We start from the raw sequence: 25198 nt of genomic DNA, 5'->3' as shown, positions 1-25198 counted from the left end.
CACTGTGTTGTTCTAGATCCTAAGGTCCCTAGCCAGTCTGCCTTCATCTCTCCATCTTTCAGAGTCTTCTTATGTTTGTTTTATTTATTTATTGTTTTAAATGTTTAATTCTCATGGCAGACAATGTTAGTCACCTACCCCACCTACTTCCTCTTTTTTTTTTTTTTTTTTTTTTGCTGCACCATACGGCATGTGGGATCTTAAATCCCATACCAGGGATTGATCCTGCACCCCCTGCATTGCACTGGAAGTGCGGAGTCTTAACCAGTGGACCACCAGGGAAGTCCCTGTTTGTTTAAAATGTAATGTCCAGAGTTCTAGTTGTGCTTAGTGGAGGAAGAGTGAAAAATACATCTACCCCATCTTCCCGGAGTAGAAGTCCAATTCAGATTGGACACTACCCAGAGGTAGCACAAACCCCACGTTATGGGGCTCAGTCCCACAAAACTGCCCCTGCTCTGGACGCTAGTCAGAAGTTCTCGGTGGCCCCAGACCACCTGTTCTTTCTGCCTGGGTAGCTACAAATTCAGGCCTTCCCCACCCCCCTCAGGAGCAGTAATTCTCTAGAACTCAGGAGAGTCCTAAACTTACAATTACAGTTTTATTATAAAGCATACAACTCAGGAATAGCTAAATGGTAGAGACTCGTAAGGCAAGGTCTGGGGTGGAGGTTGGGGGCAGGCAGGAACTTCTGTGGGAGGTGGGGTGCCACCTTTCTGGTTCACAGATACGTTCACCAAACAGGAAGCTCGCCAAGTCTCATAGTCCAGGATGTTTATCTGAGGCTTTATTACATAGGCGTGACTGATTGAGTGGCTGGCCACGTGTTTGAACTCAATCTCTAGTCTCTCCCTGCTTCCTGAAAAATGGGGCTGTAAGTTCCAGCCCTCTAATCATATGGTTGGTTCCCCTGGCCGCCAGCCCCCATCCTAAAGCTATGTTGGCTCCTCCCAGTAAGTCAACTCATGAGCATAAACTCAGGTGTGGTCTGCAGGGGCCCATTATGTATAACAGAAGACACTCCTGTTACTCAGGAAATTCCAAGTGTTTTAGGAGCTCTGTGCAATACTTGGGGACAAAGACCACATTTTTTTTTTTTTATTATGCCACAGATTATATTTTAAAAATTTGATTTTTCTCACCAGTGAAGTTCACTTATTTTACAACAGTGTGACATATTTTTTTGTAACTTTCAGTTAACTCCAGTTTTCTTGTCATTTAATAACTGAAAACACATTTGTTGCCCTGCCTGTGTCCTCTTCAGATAAAGTGCGGGAAGCAGGAAAGAGATGAGCTGTGTCTCATGGGGAAGTGGATTCCACTGTCAGAGCAGGGACGGACTTGCTATATAGACGCATCTCTAAATAGCTGTCCTTTCATTTGCTTGCTTTCACCTTCACAGGAACCAGTGCATCAATCAGATGAAAGAGGTGAAGGAGCAGTGTGAAGAGCGAATAGAAGAAGTCACCAAAAAGGGAAATGAGGCTGTAGCTTCCAGAGACCTGAGTGAACAAAAGGACCAAAGCCAGCAGGTAATCCTGGCTTTTTTCTGCCGAGGATCTCCCAAAGGTCTTCCTACCCTCTCTTCAGGCATTTCCTTCCTTCATGTGCTCTCTGACTCGCTCTAGTTCCCTGACACACGACAGCCTGGTCCTGGGACGCAGGGTCTCTGGCGGAGCATGCTGGCCTCCAGACCTGGTCCCCGTGCTCCGGGCCGTAAGGCGATTGCTTCATTTAAAGCTCACAGCCACCCTGGGAGTTGTTGTTGTTGTTTTCTTGTTTGGAGGGCTCTGAGGCCCATGGAGGCAGTTAGAAACTGTCCCAAGGTCACAGTACCCTGTCAGTGATGGAGCTGATCAGAGCGCGTGCTATCAGGCTGCTCGTGAAAGCACAGCCCATGAAAATGCTGCTCACAGCCTTCTGGGGATCTTGGTTTGTTTTAAATACAGCACTTTTATTGAGATATAGTTCACCTACCATATAGTTCACCTATATAGTATTTATAATTCAGTGGGTTTCAGTGTATTCACAAAGTTGTGCAGTCATCATCACAGTCAATTTCAGAACATTTTCGTTACCCCAAAAGAAATCCCATACCCATTAGCTCACTCCCCTTTTACCCCCAGTCTCTGGAGCCTGAGACAACCTCTGATCTATTTTCTCTGCAGATTTGCCTTATCTGGATATTTCATATCAATGGAATCATACTGGTTTTCACATAGCATAATGCTTTCAGGATTCCTCCATGTTGTAGCACGTATGAGTACTTCCTTTTTATGGCTGAATAGTATTCCATTGTATGACTATACCACATTTTGTTTATTCATTGGTCAGTTGATGGGCATTTGGGTTATTTCACTTTTTGGCTACTGTGAATAATGCTGCTGTGAACATTCATGCACACATTTTTGTGTGAATGTAAGCTTTCATTTCTCTTAGTTATACTGTATACCTAGGAGTAGCATTGCTGGGTCGTATGGTAACTCAACTCTCCTTAATGTATTGAGAAACTGCCATACTGTTTCTGAAAGTGATCGTACTCTTTACATACCTACCAGCAGTTTATGAGGGTACCAGTTTCTTTACATCCTTGCCAACTCTTGTTATTATCCGTCTTTTTCACCATAACCATCCTAGCAGGTGTGCATTGGTATCTCATTGTGGTTTTGATTTGCATTTCACTAATAACTGATGATTTTGAGCATCTTTTCATGTGCTGTATTGGCTGTTGGTATATCCTCTTTGGAGAAATGTCTGTTTGTATCCTTTGTCCATTTTGAAATTGAGTTATTTTTATTATTTAGTTGTAAGAGTTCTTTATATATTCATATAAAGATATTAGTTATATGATTTGCACATATTTTTTCCCATTCTTTGAGTTGTCTTTTCACTTTCTTGATAGTGTTCATTGAAGCACAAAAATGTTTTTAATTTTCATTATGTCTAGTTTATTTTTTCTTTTGTTGCTTTCTTTTGTTGCTTGTTCTGTTGGTATCATGTCTAAAACCGCTTTGCCTAATCCAGCATCCTGAAGATTTATTCCTGTATTTTCTTCTGAGACTTTTTTTTTTTTTTTTTTTTTTTTTTTGCGGTACGCGGGCCTCTCACTGTTGTGGCCTCTCCCGTTGTGGAGCACAGGCTCCAGACGTGCAGGCTCAGCGGCCATGGCTCACGGGCCCAGCTGCTCCATGGCATGTGGGATCTTCCCAGACCGGGGCACGAACCCGTGTCCCCTGCATCAGCAGGCAGACTCTCAACCACTGCGCCACCAGGGGAGCCCCTCTTCTGAGACTTTTATACTCGTTAGTATTTAGTTCTTACATTTAGTCCTGTGATTCATTTTGAGTTAATTTAATTTTTGTATATGGTGTGAGCTAATGGTCCAACTTTATTATTTTGTATGTGGATATCCAGTTGTCTCAACACCATTTGTTGAAAAAAAAAAAAAAAACACTATTCTTTTCCCCACCGAGTTGCCTTGGCATCCTTGTCAAAAAATCAGTTTACTGTAAATATGAGGGTTTATTTTTAGACTCTCGGTTCTGTTCTGTTGATCTCTTTTTCTGTCCTTATGTCCATACTACACAGTCTTGATTACTGTATCTTTGTAGTAAGCTTTGAAATCAGCAGCTTTAACTGCTCCAACTTTGTTCTTCTTTTTCAAGATTGTTTTGGCTATTCTGCACTGGTTGACTTTCTGTATGGATTTTTGGATCCGCTTGTCAATGTCCTCAACAAAGCCAGGTGGGATTTTGACAGAGATTACATTGTCTGTACGTCAGTTTGGGAAACGTTGCCATCTTAACAACATCCAGTCTTCTGTTGTGTGAATGTGGGATGTCTTTCCACTTAAGTCCTTTAAAAGTCTTTTTGAATAATATTTTTTAATTTTCAGAAGTCTTGCACTTCTTTTGTACAATTTATTTCTAAGTATTTTTTGATGCTGTTATAAATGGAATTGTTTTCTTAATTTCATTTTCGAACTGCTTATTGCTAGTGTGTAGAAATACAATTTATTTTTTATATTGATCTTGTATCTTTCAACCTTGCTGAACTTGTTTATTAGTTTGAATAGTATTTTTTTGATTCCTTAGGATTTTCTGTATTAAGATTATGTCATCTAAAAATAGTTTTACATCTTCCTTTCCGATCTGGATGCCTTTTATTCCTTCTTATTGCTTAATATCCCTGGCTAGACCTCCAGTATAACGTTAAATAGAAGTGGTGAGGATAGACATCTTTGTCTTGTCCTTGATCACAGAGGGAAAGCATTAAGTCTTTCACCATTAAGTCTGATGTTAGCTGTGCAGGCATACCTCGTTTTACTGTGCTTCACAGATATTTGTATTTTTTTACAAATTGAAGGATTGTGGTAACCCGGTGTTGAGCAAATAATATTGGCTCCATGTTTTCCAGTTTGCTCACTTCATGTCTCTGTGTCACATTTTGGTAATTCTCACAATATTTCAAACTTTTTCATTATTACATTTGTTACGGTGATCTGTGATCAGGGGTCTTTGATGTTACTATTGTAACTGTTTTGGCCTTTTTTAAGCAATAAAGTATTTTTTAATTAAGGTAGTACATTTTTTGGACATAATGCTATTGCATACTTAATAAACTACAGTATAGTGTAAACATAACTTTTATAGGCACTGGGAAACCAAAAAATTGGCGTTACTCGCTTTATTGCGATATTCACTTTATTGCAGTGGTCTGGAACCAAACCTGCGATGTCTTCAAGGTATGCCTATATATTTTTCATAGATGCACATTATCAAGTTGAGGTAGTTCCCCTCTATTCTTAATTTGTTGAGTGTTTTTATCAAGAAGAGCTGTTGGATTTTGCCATTGTTTTTTCTGCATTGAGATGATCATGTGTTTTTGTCCTTTATGCTATTGACATGGTATTAACATTAATTGATTTTTAGATGTTAAACTAACCTTGCATTGCTGGGAGAAATCCTACTTGGCCATGGTGTATAATCCTTTTGTATGTTGCTTGATTTGATTTGCTAGAACTTTGTTGATGATTTGGGGGTCTATATTCATATTAGGTCTATAGTTTTCTTGTAATATCTTTCTCTGGCTTTGGTATGAGGGTAATTACTGGGCTCATAGAATGAGTTGGGAAGTATTCTTTCCTCTTCTGTTTTTTGGAAGAGTTTGTGAAGATTTAGAATTAAATGTTTGGTAGAATTCACCAGTGAAGCCATCTGGAACTGGGCTTCTGGGGAGTGGGGATTTTTAAATTACTACTTCAGTCTCTTGTGTTATAAGTCTGCTCAGATTTTCTACTTCTTCTTGAATCAGTTTTGGTAGTGTGTGTCTTCCTAGGAACTTGTCTGTTTCAGCTAAGTTATCAAACTTGTTGGCAAACAATTGTTCTTAGTATTTCCTTATAATAAAACTTTTTTATTTGTGTAAGGTTGGTAGTGTTATCCTCTTTCCTTTTTGATTATAGTAATTTGAGTTTTTTTTATTCTCAGTTCATCTAGCTAAAGCATTGTCAATTTCTTTCATCTTTCAAAGAACTAACTTTTGGTTTCATTGATTTTCTTTATTTTCTTTTCCATAAGTCATTAATTCCTGATCTAATCTTTATTATGTGCTTCCTTGCTTTAGGTTCAGTTTGCTCTCCTTTTTCAAGTATCTTAAGGTGAGAGATTAGGTTATTAATTTGAGATATATCTTTTTCCTTAGATAGGCCTGTAAATGTCCCTCTTAGTACTGCTTTAACCGCCTTCCAGAAGTTTGATGTGTTGTGTTTTTCATTTTTCTCTAAGGTATTTTCTCATTTTCCTTGTGATTTCTTTGGCCCATTGGTTATTTAGGAGTATGTTATCTAATTTCCACATATTTGTGAATTTCTCAAAAAATTTCATTCCTGTCGTTGATTTATAATTTCATTCCATGGTGACTGGAGACCATACATTGTATGATTTCAACACTTAAAATCTGTTGAGGTTTGTTTCGTGGCCTAGCATCTGTCTGTCCTGGAGAAGAATGTATTTTGCTCTCGTTGGGTTGGGTGCTCTGCAGGTGACTGTTCAGGTGGTTTGTCATGTTGTTCAAGTCCTCTCTTGCCTTATTGATCTTCTGCTTACTTGTTAATACCTTATTAAAAGGTTTTTCTGGGAGATGTGGACCCAGCCTCAGATCTTCTGCTTTATGCCAGGTGGTAGGGCATGACCGGGGTAGAGTATGGCATTTCTCAGGGTTTCCATGTTCGTATTCATCAGAAGGACGTAGTGGGTCCATTGCATTGCTCAGCGTTGTTGAAGGTTTATGGTCATGGAGCCCCTGGCTGCCTGTGCTCCTGTTTCAGCTCCAAGCCCCCAGTGAGCCCCAGCCCAGGCCGCAGGAAGCAGGCCTGCCCCAGGCAGAGGTGCCACAAGCAAGAGGGAACATGCCCAGCAACAGCGAGCCCCAGACACTAGTCCCCAGTTCTGAGGCGGCTTTGGATTTGAAGAAACAAGGCGAGAAAGGTAAGTGAAGCTTGGTAATGACGCGTTTAAGCCCTCTTCAGGGTCCCGTGCCAATAGAAAGCATAGCAGCGGGTCATGCCCTCCAGTCCACACAAATACACAGGGCAGAGTGTGCTGCTGGCGGCCGGTGGGGACTCGGTAACGGGGCTGCAGGTGGCAGGTGAGTGTCTCTCTGGCACCTGGACTTGGGGCCACGGGCTTTTTCTCTGCCTTACTGATGTCTCACATTGTAAACTAAGTGCCTAGTTCTTTGGCAGCTCTGTAAAGGAAGGTCCAGGCAGAGCCTTTATTCAGGACAGTGGTGGGACTGGGATTAAGGGGACGTGGCTGAGTCCTAGGCAGCTGTCGTTGGCTCCCAAGCACTCGTCTTAAATAGGACGATCAGGTAACCTCAGCAGTGCAGCCTCCTCCACTTGCAGGGTGTCTCTGTGAGCCAGATCACTTAGTCTGAATTTTTTTGCTAAGACATTTCCTCTTCCTGGTGGTTCTGAAGATGAGCTGCGGGCATAGAGAGGCCTGGAGTCTGCTGAGGCCACAAAAGAAATGATCCACCTGCCCCATCGGTCCACAGTCCTTGGGAAGGCTCTGGGAATTGAGTGATACGAGGGTTTCTGGTTTTGTCTTAACTGCTAGTGAGGTCACAGCTAACTATGTTCTGTGCACAGAGGGAACCAAGGAGATGCAGGTCGTCAGCAAGGAGGAGCTTCAGAGGGACAGCCTGGGGCTGTCGAAGGAGCCGGGGCGAGAGCAGAATGTGGAAGAAGACAGACATGTGGGCGGAAAAGGCCGTGGAGAACCCGGAGAACTGGGCCAAACCCCACAGGTGCCAGCTGCCCTGTTGGCAAGCCAGGAGAATCAGGAGATGGAGAGCCCTGAGAGGGACCAGCTCGTCATCCCCGACGGGCAAGAGGAGGAGCGGGATGCCGACGAGGAAGGTGGGTGAGATTGTCCACCCGGCACCCGCGTCCTCAGCCTCCTTCCTGACGCAGGATGGGCAGCCATGAAGATTCCCAAACAGCAGGTCACCGTTTGGTGGTTCGTTTTGTCTGTTTTGTATGCGCTGTCCAGCAGGAGGCAGGACAGAAGAGCCGTCACTCCCAGCACTTGGAACTTTTAGAAATAATATTCACAGGGAGCCTAGGGGGCTTTCCAGGTGGAAGACCTTGGGATGGGAGCTGAGCATCGAGCACACATAGGTCTCCTGCCAGGTGGACCCCGCGCCTCACCTTTGTTGCTGCACTTCCTCATGCGGCATCACCAGCGGTGTCTGGCGAGCAGATGGAGGAAGGAGGGACAGAAGGATTGGCTAGACGGAGTTTCACGCACGTTTGAGCCTTGCAGAAAAGTGACGTGGGAATCCCACCTTTCTGGTTTGGTTGACTTTTCTCTTTCTTAAAGAAAAGTGTGGGAAACTGAGATTAGCAGAATATTCTGGGATGTATTTTGGTCCCTGAAAGATGGGGAAAATTTCAATCCTAGCTAAGCCAGGAGTGCTTAGACGGAAGATACCTGTGTTCTGAGCCTGATCGAGTGACAGAAGTTGGGGAATGTACTTATTTGCAGAAGTTACCCTGATTCCATTTAAATCTTAATTTTCACTCAAGCTTCTGACGAGTGTGTTCTCACAAGTTTTCAGTTAAAGAATTGGGGGGAAAAAAGAAAAAGGGAAACTCTGGTGACTGATCAGATTGGTACTCAAATTTCAGACCATTCAGTAGCTGGTCATCAAGTGTAACCGCTACCAGTAGGCCTGAGATACTGCTGGGGCTGTGTGTCACATCTCGTCCTAGGTCAGCAGTAATGGTCTGATCAGTAGAATAAAGCTACAGGGCACGCAGGCCTGGGCTTTGTTTCCACTTCAGGCAGTGAGTGCAGGGAAATAGAACTAGAGCTGCCTTTTCCAGGCATACTTTTTTTAACAAAAGATTTTATTTACCCACCTATATACAGACATAAAATGTTTACATTAAACCCTATGAGTACGTTTCTTGAATGCATTCTGTCCCGATCTTCTGTTCTGGTTGCTCTTCTCTCCAGGGATGAATGCGGTGATGAATGATCTAATTCTGTGAAAATTTTATCCTTCGGCTCACAGTAGCCACTGCATTTCCTTCTCTCGGGGCAGTGAACCATTCTAAGGAGATGGCTGCCATTAACCAGCAACCCGTAGTTTCCGAAAACAGTGGTTCCTTCCTTTAACCTTGAGTTGATTGTCTCTTTAAAAAACTGGGATTTTGGTTTGGTGAGCTAGTTACCCCGTTTCCAGCCTGGAATATAGCCCTTTATTTAGGGCCGTATTTTGTACAGATTCAGAATTGGAGTGGGGCATACAAAAGTAGAGAACTCCTGCACGGTATTCGCCCTGGAAGCAAGCACATGCGTCCCTCTCATTTCCTGAGAGGAAGCCAAAAGATCTGATTGTTAAACCAGGATTGGGACCATCCCGGTACCTGGGCTCTGGTGCTCCTATGGCATCGAGAGAGAAAACGATGTAGCTTACGTTTTATGACTCTGCTAATTTTATAGGGAGAAACCAGCAAAAACCGGGAGCAGAGGATGACTACAACATGGATGAAAACGAGGCAGAATCTGAAACAGACAAGCAGGCAGCCCTTGCGGGGAATGACAGAAACGGAAATGGTAATTAACGGTGGTGGTGGGGTCATTTCATTCATTTCTGCTTTGTGGTCCTTCACTTTTGCAGTGACTGTACGCCAAATCCCAACAATAATAGTGTAAAGAATCCAGCATTAGAAGACTTTGTTTTCTTCAGAAGCCTTCGAGTGTAGGGGCAGTGGAGGGAGGTGAAGGGTTGAAAAGGCCACGACGAAGACCTGTTAGAAAGTCTGCATATATGATGTGGGGCTCAGGCCCTCAGGAATCAGTGAGGATTTGTCTTCAGTGACATTTAGGGACTTCCCAACAAAATGATAGTTCACTGCTTCGTTACTCCACAGCACCAGTTGAAAAGCCCTGATGCACGCACAGAGCTTCCAGGCAGCTGTTTATAGTAGCACTTTGTGTTATTGTTATTCTGAATTTTTGGGGAGTCCAGGACAGCTGCAGGATGATCAGATTCCAGATCTGTCTGCCTCTTGTGACTGGATTCAGGTTGAACATTTTATAGGTGCAGTTGTGTTCCTCTGGCTTCCCACCAGGAGGCACGGAATGGCAGGTTGATCCTTGGTTAAGGTGGTGCCCACCAGGTCTCTCCGTTGCAAAGGTCCATATTCCCTGTGTAATACATTGTCTAGAGGGGGATGCTTTGAAATAGTGTGGCTTTACCATCCATTGAAAACCGTTGTCTAAATAATAACTCCTCACATTTATTAACTGCCGTTCTTTAAGGACCCCCTCACCCCTGACGTGTACACATGTGAGCGTGCGTGCGCGCGCACACACACACACACACACACTGACTCTGTCTTCCCCCCTTGTTTTAGTTATCACTGTGGACATAAGGTTTTCTTTTTTGAAATTCGTTTTTCCATCAGACTCTTGGTGTTTCTTTCTGTTTCTAAGAGCTCTTTATATGCTGGGGAGGTTGGCCTTTATCTGTGACTTAAGTTGCAAATACTGCCTGGCAGTGTGTCTTGGTTTTGCTTATGGTTTTTTGCCATGTGAAAGTTTCAAAAATTTTTGTCTTTTCTTTTACTAGATAGTGAGTCATAGTTTTCTCATCTAGACTTGAAAGGAATTCACCCATGTTTTTGTTCAGTATGCGGTCAGATTTTTCTTTTGGTTCCATTGTGAAATAGAACAGATTCACAAAACCACACATAACAAGTGAGTTTTTAGAAGGTAAACACGTTGTAACTGCCCCCTGCCTCCCTGGTCAAGAAATAGAACTTGGGGGGTCCTCCTGAGGCTCCTTCTCTGTTGCTTGTCCTGTCCCAGCACCTTCCCTCCCTGTACCAGAAATGCCTATCCTGACCTTTCCATTCGGCATTTTCTTGAATTTCTTTATGGGTTTATCACTCAAGTGGGCATCCCTGGACACCACAGTTTAGTCTTGCCCGTTTTCTTAAATTTGATATGTCTTTAAGTCTCTGAGTCTCCAGGTTCCCCCTCCATTCCTTTCTCTTTTTGTGTTTACAGTCTGTTCAAGAGCCACAGCTGTTTGACCTGGAATTTCCCACAATCTGGATAGTGTTGATTGTGTATTCATGGTTCGGTGTGGTGTATTCTTCTTTCCTCCCTATTTCCTGCAGATCCCCAGCTGATACCTAGGTGGTATTTTAATTCAGCTGTTCCTATTTCATTTGTTAATTGGAATATTTTATAAATAGATGTCAGTGGTATTGTTCATATGGCATAGGCAGGATAAATGCTTCTCCTAAGCATTGGTAATTTACTGTGAAATTTACCAATTTTCATAGTAAGGAATTATTTTCTCTCATCTTCTGAAGGTGACCGTTTAAAAAATATAAACTTGAGGATTTAAACCTTTCTGACAGGTTTCACTCAGTTGCACTTATTATCCTTTTTGAAGTTCACATTGTCCCATCTTCTTTGGCCAGTGGGGTCTTCCCCACTTTCATCTGAACCTTTTGGTTCTTTTGTCCCTGTCCTGCTCAGCCACTGCTTCACTCCACACAGTGCTTTTTCTCTATGAGGGGCTCTACCTAGGAAGGACCCAGAAAGGAGCCAGTTTCAGAGGGAGCCTCTACCAGCTCCTTTGTCTTTACCATAGACACTCTGTGGTCACTTGCTGTGGGAGTAGCAGAAACACTGCCACTTCCAGCTGCAGTTCTCCCACTGGCCCAGGTACTTTCTGGTGTAAACCTGTTGGCTCTTAGGGCTTCTGTCGTTCTCAGGTCCATCTGATGCTCCATTGCTTCCCTCTGTTTTCTTTCGATGCCCCTATCCTATGGGTCGCTGTCCGTGGTTTGTTTTTAACCGCTTGTATTTGGGGGGTCTGCAGGACTCCTTGTCATCTAGTTTTGTTCTAAATGTTTTCCAGTTTTTGAGTTTTTAAATTTAGTTGCTTTATGTAGGGACTCTGATAGATTCAAAAACTACACCACTGTTTCTACCATCTTTCCAGAATCCTCCTCTGCTTTCATATTTTACATTTAGATCTGTTGAATCGTTTCAGATGTATTCAGGTGGATGGCACAAGGTGTGGGTCCAATTTTCGTTTTCCAAAGGTGTTTCCAATTGGCCCAACACCATCTAATTCACCGTCTCAAAGTTAGTGATTTGAGGTGCTACCGTCATCAAACACTAAATTTTTATATGTACTTGGTCCTAATTTTTGGATTTTCTATTTTTGTTCCATTGGTTTGTCTCTTGATTTGCAGTGTACCACATTACTCTTAACAGCTTTTTAAAAAAACATATGTGGCAAGTTGAGTTCCTCTGGAAAATCCCAGCCAACATCTCTTTGAATAATCCTTCATTTTTTTTTTTTTTTTTTGCGGTACGCAGGCCTCTCACTGCCGTGGCCTCTCCCATTGCGGAGCACAGGCTCCGGACACGCAGGCTCAGTGGCCATGCCTCATGGGCCCAGCCGCTCCACGGCATGTGGGATCTTCCCAGACTGGGGCACGAACCCGTGTCCCCTGCATCGGCAGGCGGACTCCCAACCACTGCGCCACCAGGGAAGCCCCTTCTTTCATTTTTGATTCCTTTTTGAATTCAGATTAGAAGTATATTAGATCTTCTCAGTCTATTTGTGTCTCTTACCCTCTTTTTCATATTTTGTATTTCTGCCTTTCTGATCTGTGTTGAGAATTATTTCCTCAGAATACCTTCCAGTTCAAAAATTTTTCCTTCAGCTATGCCTTATCTGTTCTTTTTCATTTCTAAACTTTCTACTTGGCCATTCTTTATGGGCCCTTATTCCTTGCTCATGTTTTCAAACATCTTTTATTTCTCTATCAGGGTTGTTTCATATTTTCCAATTGCAATATCTGAAAACTTTGTGGGTGTTTCTATTTTGTTTCTGCAGGCTCTCCTCGATCCCTTGTTTCCTTGTGTTTTGTGCTTCTTAACTGTGAGCTACTGCTTTCCTTGGAACTTTATCTGGGGGAAGTCTTTGAGGACTGAGTCACAGTTGTATTGGATTAGAGGTCGTTTGCCTCTGCCAGTCTCAAGGAGGGTACTACAAACTCACAACCCCTTCAATAAAGTAGATTGTCGCCTTCAGGGTTTTTTTTTTTTTTGGACCACATGGAAAATATGAGTTCTAAGTATATACCTGTACAATCATCTCATGCAGTTAAGAATCCCACACTCCACACACTAGGCTTTCTTTCTGTCCCCCTTTCATTGCAAGTTTATTTCCTATTACCTTTAAGCCAAGGATGTAAACCTTTGGGGTTTCAGCTTTATATAGGCATCGCCTTCTTGACTCTCCACCTTGAGGGGAGCCCTTGTCTTTAGGGCCTGTCCTCCTGCACCTTTTGAAGCTGTGAAGGGAGAAGCCCAGAGTCTACAGGCTTCAGCAGAAGTCCTCAGGGAAAAAGCTGGCATTGATGCTTATTACCTTCAGGAGTTGATACTCCCACTTCAGTTTTGGCCTCAGATTCCTCCTTTTAGTGTCATTCATAGGCAATGCATTTTAATGTTTAATTTAATTAAAAATTTTTTTCACTTTTCATTTTGAAATAATTTAGAGTTAAAAAGAAAAACTAGTAAGAATTTCCATATATCCTCCATCCAGGTCCCCCAAATGTTAACATCTTATGTAACCACAGTACAATTATCAAAATGAAGAAATTAATACTGATATAATGCTGTATCTATAGACATTATTCAGATTTCTTGAATTGTCCAACTAATATCCCTTTTCTGGTCCAAGATCTAATCCAGGATCATACATTGCACTTAGCATTGTACTTAGTGTCTTTTAACCTGGAACCTTCTGTCTTTATCATTTATATCATTGATAATTTTTGAAGTGTTCTGGCCAGTTGTTTGGTAGAAAGCTGTTTTAACAATGCATCCTTAAAAAATATCTTTCATATTTTATCCAGCATGTCACTCACTACAGTTGGTTGTTTGGGATTTCTAAAACTGGAAGTCTTAAGTTGATTTTTAAATTATTTTCATAGACTCTTTAATTTTTTTTTTTAATGCAAAAGATGAACACATTAGGAGTCAGAATTTTAAACAGATACAAGTTATATGTGTGACTTTGCAGTGAAGCCTTGGGATCATTCATCCCTTATACCCAGGTGTCCTTGTAAGGATTTGACCTTGTACCTGCTAAGACTTCAAACAAATTGAGGAGTTCGGCAAAGGAAAGGAGCTAAATGTTCTGTCAGCTCTTTTAAGAATTTTAAGTTGAAATCATTTTTAAATTATGTCATCAAGATAGTTTAAGACCCTGCTTGCTCCAGGAAGAATTAGAAGAAAGAGGCATTAGCTCCAACTTTATTAGAGAACTTAAAGCAGTCGTTTATTTAATAAAATTGTCAACGATTTAACGTGCAGTAGTTGTAAATGAGGATCTTGCTTTTAGGTTTTATTTGTGATGTGTCTTTTTACGTCCTTTGTGCATCAAAGGATAGAGTAAGGAGGCTGGAAGCCATGTCTAGACATCAGCTCTGTAATGAGAGCTTTGGCGTCACGAAAGCTGACCTAAGTTGTGAATGGCTTTTAGGAGGCAGTGTGCTTGCAGCTAGAGGTGCAGGAACAGAGATTCAGGCAACCCACAAGGTTCACAATCATGTCAAAAGTTCCATGAGAGTACGTTTTATATTGTCCATTTCACAGGACGTTATTTCACTCTTTTACACAATTATGGAGTTTTTAGATGGTTCAGCTATCTTGTCCTTGATTAGCAGTGCAATTCCAAACTGTAATGTTACTGTGGAAGATACAGTTCTCTTTATGACACAGCTTCTAGACATTTATGTCCAATGGGACCTGCCTGGGCTGGGTTTCTCAAAATGTTTAGTACTAGAACATTATGTTGTTGTTGTTTTCCTTTTTTAGTTCTTAACGCTGAAAATCAGAAAGGAGGCACAGTAAATTTACTAGAACAGCGAGAAAAGAGGAATCACACACTCTGAACCAAACTGGAATCACACACTTTGTGTCAGAATTGAACAGAGATCACTACAAAATATTCATGAGGGATTGGATACTGTGTGAAATGTACTAAGTAAAATATCTAAAGATGATTATTGTGGAGTTTTAGTTTGTATTTACTGTGTAGGAAAATGAGATTGTCTTTGAGACACTTTTGAAGTGTCTGTATTGAGATGTCAAAATTGTCGAAATTTGTTGGCTAATAGGTATTTCATGAGAAGATCAACACCAGCAATAGAACACAGGTTCTCCTTCAAGTACGGCAGCAGTAGTTCTACTGTGGAAGTAACTTCTGACGTGAAGGAGGCCCACCGCACTTGCAGAGCTCCTTGTCCTCAGTCCCCTCTGGAGTCATTCTCTTCTCCACATGCTGTGCTGAGTGACGGGTACCAGCCCCTGTTATTTCTCCTCGGTGGGCACTGAATGATTTTTGGTTTATCTTCTTGTACCCACCTCTGGTTCTGACAATCAGTGGCCTAGAGCACTGAGTGTTAACACAAACATCACTAGCAACGGTGTTAAACAAGTCTAAACACAAAGGTGTTCTGTGCGATAATTTTTTAAAAGATTACTTGTATGATAACCCTTGTCATTAATGTACAAAATGCTTTTAAGTGACTTGTAATTTGAATACTTGTGATGTATACTTGCTTTGCTTAATATGTGTGGGCAAAGCAAAATCTTGTGTAACAAGTCCTTAGACTTTTGTGGATTAGACTTTTGACACATCAGGGGCCAAAGCAGAGCCCTGGCTGCCTGCAGCAGAACAGTGAGGGCAGCACAGTACTGTGGGGAGAACTGCCTACTTCGCTACTAGAAGAAAAGAAGAGAAAGTTAATGTTGAAAGATATATATACATCATTACAAATTTGGAGAGATTAGAAAGTCAAGAGAAATGCAATAGTTGTTTGTGTCAGTTTACATTTAGCATGTGGTAAAGGACTATCACAAAACTGATTTAAAAATCGAAAGTTAATCTGAAAACGACTAATCATAATTTACATTAATAGTGACGTCAGGTTTGACTCGAGTTGGTTCTTAAGGTAAATAGACTCTTGCCGGGCTTGTGAATGACTGGCAAAGTCACACTAATGACCTTTAGTGAGGCTCTCTAAAGGGTAGGTGGGTGGTGATGCTTACTAAAATACATTTTGAGTCATGGGATTCGAGATGCAGGGGCCTCAGGTCATTGGACATAACTAACTCCCTTGTTTACAGAGAAGAAACTGGGGCCCGGAGGAGTTCTGAAGCTTCTCCAGGCCAGCAGCCCGTGAGCTGGAGTGCCTGCGTCCCGGCCAGCTGTGGACTCCGGGTGCCACTGGCAGTCACCGAGGGCAGGTCCTGGTTTGCATTCAGGTTAAGATGTCCAGCTCGAATGCTGTGTGATATTCTCCTACCTAATCCCTAAGATTAAACTTTCTACCCAGAAAAGGCAACTGAAGAAGGGTATGAAAGTAGCTTTATGAATCTAAGTCCTTGTGCAGCCTCCCTCTGTGTCTTAGTCTTAGGGTTGATATTCTCTCTTGCTTAGCCTTTATTCATCTCATGTTTAATCAGTGTGCCTAGAGTTGCGGAGAAATAAAATACTGTTAGTTCAACTTTTAAAACTGCTTTCAGTTTTCCCTTCATCCCCTGTTGGATCCCTAAGGAAATCAGCTTGTAAACTGTGGATTAAGCATGGTGGTTTGCCTTATAAATTCAACCTTTCGTGGAATGAGATGTCATTGTAAATTTAAAAAACCATGATTTCATCTCCTGTACAGAGGCACCAAAGGGCCATTTGTTCAGGAGGTGTGTACTCTAGCTATTTCTTCAAGCAGTCATGCTTTATTACTGTTGACTTCCCTTAGGATCACAGACACCTCTTCCAAGGAATAATCTAGAGGTGTCACAGTTATTTAAAAAACAAACAAAACCTGTGTAATAAGCATCAAATAGATATCAGACCCCCAACCTTGGTCTTTTGGGTTCATCCAAAATTAAACCAGCAGGTAGTCCAATTTTTAATAGGTTTATATAAACTCTATTTGATTCACAACCCTCCTCTATACTCTCAGATGGTGAGCAGACAGGAGTGATGATTCATTTGATCTTTTTTCCTGCAGGTAGGACTGCAGATGAAGATTCCCTAAAGCAATTTTGGATTAGATTTCATGAATTATCTTAATCACCACACACAGTATATACCTTCGTGTGATAGAATTTGAGAAACAAACCATTATCTGTTAAGTCAGTATGCTGTCATTAAATAACTAGATTGATAACTAGCCTGATAGTTTTAATTGGTAATAGGTGGCTATCTGTTCATAGTAGAACTTGGAATGGTGAAAGAAAATTGTGATTTCAGGGTCCTTTAAGGTCCAGGGGGAATTGGTCTATTCCCACTATGTATTTTAGCCTAAAAGAATATTACAAATAAATGATAATTTATAGGACACTCAACAACTTCTAACACTTGTCTTTGAAATAAGTTTGAAAACAAATATATACATTTTAAAGTTTCCATTAACTGTGGGTTATATTAACATTTTTTCACATAGTTAGCTTAGACTGAAAATGTTCATTAGTGTTAGAAAGTTGGGGAAATGGCTTATCTCGTGTATTTAAATGTTTGTATGTTTGTGTACTATTTCAGCTCAGAGGGCAACACTGAAAATGTACTAACTAAGCCACTGTTCCGTAACAGCTGGTTTGTAAAATTCTGGTAACATATACACTGAAGGATTACGCAGTAGTTATCTTGCCATGCACTTAAAAAAAAACAAAGAAACAAAAATACTAAACTAAAATGCTTCTGTCCTTGTTGGTGCGCCTGTGAAACACATCTCTGGGGAAGTTACATGACTTGAAATATTCTCATCTGTAAACTATATATAAACTTAAGGTGACATTCTTATAAACCAGGACCCTAACCAAGACAAAATGCCTATTTTTAATCCACAAATGCCTATTTTTTATCCTTACTCCTTAGAATAAAATTAAATGTTCTAGGGACTTGCCTGCTGGTCCAGTGGTTAAGACTTTGCCTTCCAGTTTAGGGGGTACGGGTTCAATCCCTGGTCAGGGAGCTAAGATCCCACACGCCTCGCAGCCAAAAAACCAAAACATAAACAGAAGCAGTATTGTAACAAATTCAATAAAGACTTTAAAAATGGTCCACATCAAAAAAAAAAAAAAATCTTAAAAAGAAAAAAAGTTCTAAAGTAGAACAAAAATCCTGAGTCAAATGACATAGGCTTAATACTTCATACCCCTACAGAGATTCTAATACTGTGGGAGTGCTTGGTAAATATTTGACTATTTAAAGTCCAAGTAAATGACTGTGACTGACCAGTGTTTTGCCTTTTAGAATCTTTATAAACAGATTTAGATAAACAAGTGCCTTTTTAGAATGAATGTTAATAAACACATGGGAATTAGGATAAAAAACTCAAGGCTTATTAAGAGGTAAGCCGGAGTCTTTGTGGAAGAGCTCCTGATGTTAGAGCTTGCTTTTTACTAACTTCTCTCTCTTAAAGCTGTAATGAAGTGCAATGGAACCTCCAGTGTAATGTAACATGTCTGCTTTATCCAGAAATCAAACCTTCACCTGAATGTTTTAACTCAGTCCAAAAAAGCTGCTGCATTATCAACATTTAACATCTGAGCATCATTTAAAAGAGTAGTTCTGTGACCTTAACCAGCAGTCTACAACTGCCAGTTTTTTCCCTGTGAAGGGTATCTTGGTATAATAACATCCTTACTCTTGTTTTTTGAGATGGGTTCATTCAGAAGTTATTCGGGAAGTCAACAGATGACACATCTGTGGTCAAAACAGAGCACCACACTTTCCTTTAAACTTGGCTTAATGTTTGAATTCTAAACAGAGGTTGCAGGTATTTTATCTTTGCAGTAGTTTAGAAATTCAGAGTTTTACATAACTTTATGTGATCCTGGAAAAGCTGATACATTCTCTTTTTAAATAGAAGGCAATGTTAGCAGAAAAAAGTCTGAAAAAAGAAAAAACAGAAAAAAGTCTTATAGTGTAAGTGAATGCAACTTCTTCACTTCACTGGAAGCAAACTGTTTAGGGGTAAAGCTACCAGACTCCCAACTTGCCACCTCCAATTTCCTACTTTCAAATTCCTCTGCACTCTTAGTGTCCTGTGTTCTCACCATCAAGTGTCTCTGCTATTAAAGGGAACCCCGGAGGCCTTGTTTTACCTCCTCTATTCAGTTTTCCAACAAATTGCCTCCAGGATGTCTTTTACATTTTTAAAAGATCCACATCCCGTTAATTGAGCGAGCAGGTTCTGGAACAATGAAGGCCTTTTTCTCAAGTTTATACTACAGCTGAGAAGACAGAAACAATTAACTATTTAAATTACAACTGAAAATGCTAAGCACTTTTAAAGGGTTTGGCCTAAACCAGGAGATGGAAATGCCTTCTCTGAAGATGTCACATTTCAGCTGAAACTCTAAGGATAAAGGGAAGCTATCCAAGAGAAGAGGCTTGCTGGTCAGAGGAAAAGCAACAGAGCTGCAGCTTGAGAAGCCAAGGGGAGAGGGCAGAAATGAAGTGGCCAAATTGGGCGTCGGTGGGTGAAGACTATATCATTAACCAGAGAATAGTGGATGTTTTACCATCATACCAGCTCCTCCGAGGCAATGACTCTGTCTCCGTTACTTCACCCCACTCACTCACACCTCAGCTTACTCTCCAGATTCTGCCCCACCTCTTCAAGAAAGGTCTCCCTGTTGTCGCCAGCAACCTTTTTGTCAGATCCAATGGGCCCATTTTGGTCCTTATCTTAGGCCTTCCAGTTGTTTGTGGCCCTGCATTGTTTATTTTCTGGCTAAATCTCCTTTGCATGCTTTTGCGTAGCCGGAGCGGAACTCTCCTAAACTTTTCTAAACAGGGTGCTCTTTGACCAATAACTGAGGTAATGTTTTAGAAAAGTCAGAGTCTTGAAAATAGTGACATAAAAACTTTGCCAGAAGGTGGCAGGGCATGATTTTAAGGTGCTCAGTTATGTTTCATCGACCTGCTCCCCCCACCTCTGTTCCCTGGCCCACTCTTAGAACTTGGCTGTCCCAACTCTATTCCTTGGGACCAATCTCAGGCTCCCTGAGCAATTGCAACCCCCAGTCCAGGCTTTAGTTTACATCTTTGCAGCCACTTAGTCCTCAGTTCATGTCTACCCAAGAATGCACCTTTCAGCTCCACACCAGACTACTTGCTGTCTTCACTAGGATGTCTTTCAACGACATCTCAACAGGGAATTCCCTGGTGGTCCAGTGGTTAGGACTCCACGCTTCTACTGCTGGGGGGCCTGGGTTTAACCCCTGGTTGGGGAACTAAAATATCGCAAGCCACGCAGCCGGAAGAAAAAAAAAAAAAGACATCTCAGCATCTAAAACAATCTTCATCCCCAAACCTTGTCTCCTATTTTGCCTATATAAGCAGTGGCACCACTCCAGTTATCAAAGCCATAAAACCTACAAATCATCACCCTTGATTCCCACAGACTCACCCAATCATTACCAAGTCCTGTACCTCCTTTATCTTTTGATTCTATTCACTTTCCTCTATTCCCTCTGCCACTACCTTAATTAAGACCAGCCATCATTTCCTCTCACCAAAGGAGCTTCCCTGCCTACAGCCTTGTCCCCTTTTGAACCAGCAGTCTTGAGCAAGCAGATCTGATTTGATCCTTTTGTTTCCCCGAATCAAACCTTTTAGTGGTATCCACCAACATCAGACAGTCAAATTCATTCACCTGGCTTCCCAGGTTCTGGAGGACCTGGCCTCCCCTTACTTCTCAAGCACATCCCTCCAGTCCCTTGTCCTGCTCTATACTTTAGTCAAACTGCCACCTTCTCATCTCAGGCTTGTGCACATCTGTGTTCCAGTCTAGGACCCCTTTAACAGCTAATGCCTCTTAACCTTTGGGACCCAGATGAGATGGAGACTTTCTCTGTAAATCTTTTATGTAAGGTGGTTCTCCTACACCAGCATACTGCGTTTCCCCAGGATAAACACCTGTCTGCTTTTCTGCATTCTTAAGGTTGTTAGATCTGTGAGGGGAGAGGCGGTCTTATTTACCCCATCATTTTTTTTAGCACCTCGAATGGCAGATATTTTAAAAGTTCTAAAAAATGTAACTTTCAGCTTTTCTGATTAGAAACCTGCAGTTAAAACTTAGGAACAATCTGCTCTTAAGAAGACCCACTCCTGAAAAAACAGCCTTAGGTGCTCTCTAATTAGGCAGAACACTTGCTCAGTAACCTTCATTTACATTAGCTGACCTAATTAGACATCATTTAAAAAATGCCAGAGTGCCCTCTTAATCCAACAGTCCCTGGTGGCCCTGACCCCACATTCTTCTAGCTTGCCTCAGGCTCTTCTTGGTGGTCTGCAAAATCTTGCTGTTTTTTATCCTCTATGCATTTTCTTTTAATTCTTTCTTCTACTGCCTCTTTTCTACCATTTCTTTGTCTTTTTTGTTTGAAGTGTTCAGAAATTACCAGCCAGAAACAGTGTTCCTTCTCAAAAAACTAACCAAATAGCTAACAACAGGTATATTCTTTATCTCTTCATAGCTCAAGTTTCTACTGTACAGCCTACTTTATTTTTAAAGACTTCTGGATTCTGAGATTTCCAGATGCCTACTGGCTGTTCCTGGATGACACACGTGTCGCCAGTCTACTTCAACAGCCACGAAGGAGGGGGTCAGGAAAGTTCTTACTCTATAGCCGACAAGATCTGCTCAGGTTAGCTGCTTGCAAATATTTCCAGAAATAAAGTTTCAATAATCACATTTGCAAGAAAGGTGTCAAGTAAGAATTAGGATATTTGAAACTCAGAAACCACAGAGCAAATATAAAATGGTTGCTAGTCTTAAGCCAAGCCAAAAGTCAATTTAAGTTAGGCGCAGGGTAGCTCATTCTGCTAATAGTATTGCTTCCTGTGGAGGAGAAGGAAAGGCCCCCAGAGGCCATGGCAGCTTGACACAGAACAGCAGAGCAGAGACAGGAAGAGGAACTGGCAGCAAAGGAAGAAGGGTGAAGCCACTGGCACTGGGCATTTGTAGGTATAGGTGATTTAAGTCAATTTTCAAAGCCAGAGGATGCTGGAAAGACCCTGATTGAAAATGTCTGATGGGTTAAACTGTGAAGTAGTAAACAGAAAGGAGTATGCCGTGTTGAAACCTAACTCTAAAAATGAACAAATCTATACAGTCTTATCTTCTGAATGTCACTAGCAAACATGATGTGTAATCTTTTAAAAGTGCCAAAAGTAACAGTTAAAGGATTAAAAAAAAATCTATATTCTGACAGGTATATAATTTAAGATACCATGACACATAAAATCACAATCCCCGTATAATTTAGTCTCCCTATATAGCTAGGAGGCCCCCCAAAATCCCTTTAAAATGTATTTTGCCCAAATCCCATGTGTTTAAAAAATCCCTTAATTTGAAACTTCTTTTGGATAATGTTTGAACTACTCAAACATTAAGAGTAATAAACACCTTCAATTCTTAACATGTATCAACACAGTGCTATTGTTTTTCATCTCCAGTAGTGCATTTTTTGTCAAGAAATTTATTAACCTTTACAAACACTATTTTCACTCAATCATTCATAAAAAATGATTTCTGAGTAAATCTGTAATAAAACCATATAATGTTCATCAATGCATTCAATAAGACCAGTTTCATCCATGGAACATAATAAACCACTTTAAAACAGCAGTTTTCATTCACGTCATGTAAGGCTGTCAAATTAAAAGTATTCCTTATAATGGGTTGTTACCCAAGAAATCCATTTCACTTCATGTAAGACTGATGGATAGATCCTCTAAGAGTAGAATCTGTAAGTAGACTTCACCTCTTTGGTCACCTTTTCAGTCTCTCTTTCAAACAAGTTTCACAACAGGAAAATATTTGTGAGCAGAGAAATCAAATTCAGGAGGAACCTGTAAAGAAAACAAAGTCAATTTATGTATCTTATACATATTCAGACAGTAAACAAAATAAAGACTACTATAATTTTAGAGTTTCTCATGTTTTTAGAGACAAGGCAGCACAAAAGAGATTTAAAAGAAAATGATGTAGCTTATCTCTGGTTTATGAAGGTCATTAGAAAACATGCTGAGCAGCGGTTTTCTAACTTCAGAGAATAGTTAACAAAGGAAAATGGACTTAAATTACAGGAAAAGGTCATGGGCCAGCAATTCTTTTTTTAGTTCCAGGGTCGCTGATACTCCTGAGCAATGAAATGAATCACTGCTAAAGCAGAGCAGGAGATAAGAGAGATCACAGAAAAGTAATGGGAGTAAACAAACAGACGTTACGCATATAATGGGCAAATGCCACCAAAAATGCCTCGGTGGTTGGCCTCTTCTGCACTGAATGTTGATACAGCACTAATGATACAACAGCATTACCAATGGAAGCTTACAGAATCTTCCATGGCCTGAGCCATTAAAGGCTCTAATTATTGAAGCATTCACTTTTCTAAAGGCAGATGACTTTTTAAATAACTCTCCCATAAATTTGTTTACACACATTTTCTTTTATTACCTTAAGTCATTCAGTAATTTACATGGAAGCAAGACTTTAGAGATTTTAAGTCAATAAAATCTTTAAGTTTCAAGGAAAAACAGCAAGCTCTGATCTATTTTCTGCCACTGAATCTCTTTTAGAATAGTTTTTATGAGCGTTTTGACTTTTTTGTAATATTTATTCATCTTACTGAAAAAAAAATGAAGTTTTACAATAAATTAAGACCACTTATTTTCCCTACAATATACTTACCTTAGATTCCTTTTTGTGTCCTCCTGCCAATAACTTCACAACCACAAAGTTGGGTTTGGCAACCTTTAAAATTCTATTGACCTAAACAATGAGCAACATTAAGCTATCAAAACATAAAATTCATAGTCAAAATTTATTGATTTATAGATAATAAGAGGAAATTGGCACGATGTACGTGTTGCTATTTTATTAAAATATTTTATTAAAAGGCAATTTAAAAACATGAACACCATCATACGTCTTTTAGTAACACAGAACTCTAGTAGTCAACCATGAAGACTTGAAAGGGCTACTGTATCTCTTTTTCATTAAAATGAAAGATATTACACTGCAAAGTCCTACAAAGACAATACAATGTAGTGTTTGGGGCATGGACTCTGAAGTTAAGCTGTCCGTTTTCAAATTCCAGCTTTGCCACTAACTAGCTATGAAACCTCTGGAAGTTTTCTAACCTCTCTGTTCCTTAGTTTCTTCATCTGTAAAAATAGGGATAATAATTTACCTTTCCCACAAAGATTTGTTCTGAGGATTAAGTGAGTTAATATATATTATGAGCTGAGACCCACACCTGGCAGGTAATAAGTGTCCTTTAAGTGTTAACTGTTACTTCTGACAACCATTTGTCTAAAAGACTTCTGAACACATGAATAACAATGGAATGAAATATTCACTTCTCTTAAGAGGAAGTAATGGGCAGCTTGAAGGAAAATAAGTTCCCATTGCCCTCTTAGTGACCTCACTTGACACATCACCACGAGTTCAGTAACTGCTTCTCCTCAGCTCCAGATCACACATCCACTTACCTACACGACTACTCCATTGGGACATCCAAAAGCCATGTCCAAAACTGAGCTCCAGACCTTCCCAGCCCTGTCTACCCCATGCTCCAGCCTACAGTCTTCCCTACATGACTCAATCTACCCTGGTGGTGCTCAGGCCAAAAACCTCAAAACCATCCTTGACTCTTTTTCTCTTACCCCACATCCAATCCATCACCATCAATCAATCCCATTGACTAGGCCTTAAAATTCACAGAGGACGCAATCACTTCGGATCCACTAGCACCACCACCTTTCAACTGGATCATAGCTATGGCCTCTAACTGGCTCTCCTGCTTCCACCCTTGGTCCCACCACAGTCTATTTTCAGCACAGTGGCCAGAGTGATCCTTTAGAACAAAAATCAGATCTGGTCACATCTCTGCTCAAAACTCTCCAACAGCTCACCCCCTTGTTCACCTCACTCCAACACAAAGCCCTTGGCGGGCTTCTCTGGTGGCGCAGTGGTTGAGAGTCCACCTGCCGATGCAGGGGACACGGGTTCGTGCCCCGGTCTGGGAAGATCCCACATGCCGCGGAGCGGCTGGGCCCGTGAGCCATGGCCGCTGAGCCTGCGCGTCCGGAGCCTGTGCTCCGCAACAGGAGAGGCCACAACAGTGAGAGGCCCGCGTACCGCCCAAAAAAAAAAGCCCTTGGCTGTTCCTCAAATACAACAGGGCACACTCCTACCTCTGCACCTTTACACATAGTGGATCCCTCTGCCTAGAAGGCTCCATCCCCAGAGGGCCACGTGACTTGCTTCTTCACCTTCTTCCAGGGCTTGCTCAGCGGCCAACTTATTTAAAAATGTCTAATCCCCTCCACCTGCCTCCTTGTAGCATTCACTATCCCTATTCCCAGCTTGATCTTTCTTCATAGTACTTATGATCTTCTAATACACTATATAACATTTATTTATTTACTGCTTGCCTCCCCTGCCCCCAGGAGGGCCCAGATTTCTGTGTTTTTTTCCCTGCTGGAACCTACCAGAGTGCTTAGGACCTAGTAGGCACTCAACAATATTTGTTGAGTTAAATAAATGAAGTCCACT

General features: G+C 41.1%; 2 protein-coding genes across 7 annotated transcripts in view; one reads left to right on the top strand and one right to left on the bottom strand.

Moving 5' to 3' along the window:
• GOLM1 (golgi membrane protein 1) overlaps positions 1-25198 on the top strand; it is a 91405-nt gene that overhangs the window by 38746 nt on the left and 27461 nt on the right. For 2 of the 5 annotated variants that reach the window (XM_070045763.1, XM_070045764.1), the window contains 4 exons: positions 1403-1532; positions 6329-6488; positions 7154-7423; positions 9015-9128. In XM_070045763.1, coding sequence (XP_069901864.1) covers positions 1403-1532; positions 6329-6488; positions 7154-7423; positions 9015-9128 — 674 coding nt within the window. Of the gene's footprint in view, positions 1-1402; positions 1533-6328; positions 6489-7153; positions 7424-9014; positions 9129-14432; positions 17653-25198 lie in introns of those variants that run through there. The other 3 variants (XM_060301098.2, XM_030832844.3, XM_060301099.2) reach the window with 3 other exon arrangements.
• Positions 21877-25198, bottom strand: part of NAA35 (N-alpha-acetyltransferase 35, NatC auxiliary subunit) — an 87068-nt gene continuing 83746 nt past the window's right edge. The window contains exons 21-22 of one of the 2 annotated variants that reach the window (XM_060301097.2): positions 23330-23410; positions 21877-22488 (exon numbers count right to left, since the gene is read on the bottom strand). In XM_060301097.2, the coding sequence (XP_060157080.1) occupies positions 22429-22488; positions 23330-23410 (141 nt within the window). In that variant the 3' untranslated portion in view covers positions 21877-22428. The remainder of the gene's footprint in view (positions 22489-23329; positions 23411-25198) is intronic. The other variant, XM_030832840.3, reaches the window with a different exon arrangement.

Source organism: Globicephala melas, chromosome 6 (assembly GCF_963455315.2).
Source record: "Globicephala melas chromosome 6, mGloMel1.2, whole genome shotgun sequence".
NCBI classification, from domain to species: Eukaryota; Metazoa; Chordata; class Mammalia; order Artiodactyla; family Delphinidae; genus Globicephala; species Globicephala melas.
The sequence above is the reverse complement of the archived record's forward strand: the minus strand, read 5'-3'. Positions and strand labels throughout refer to the sequence as shown.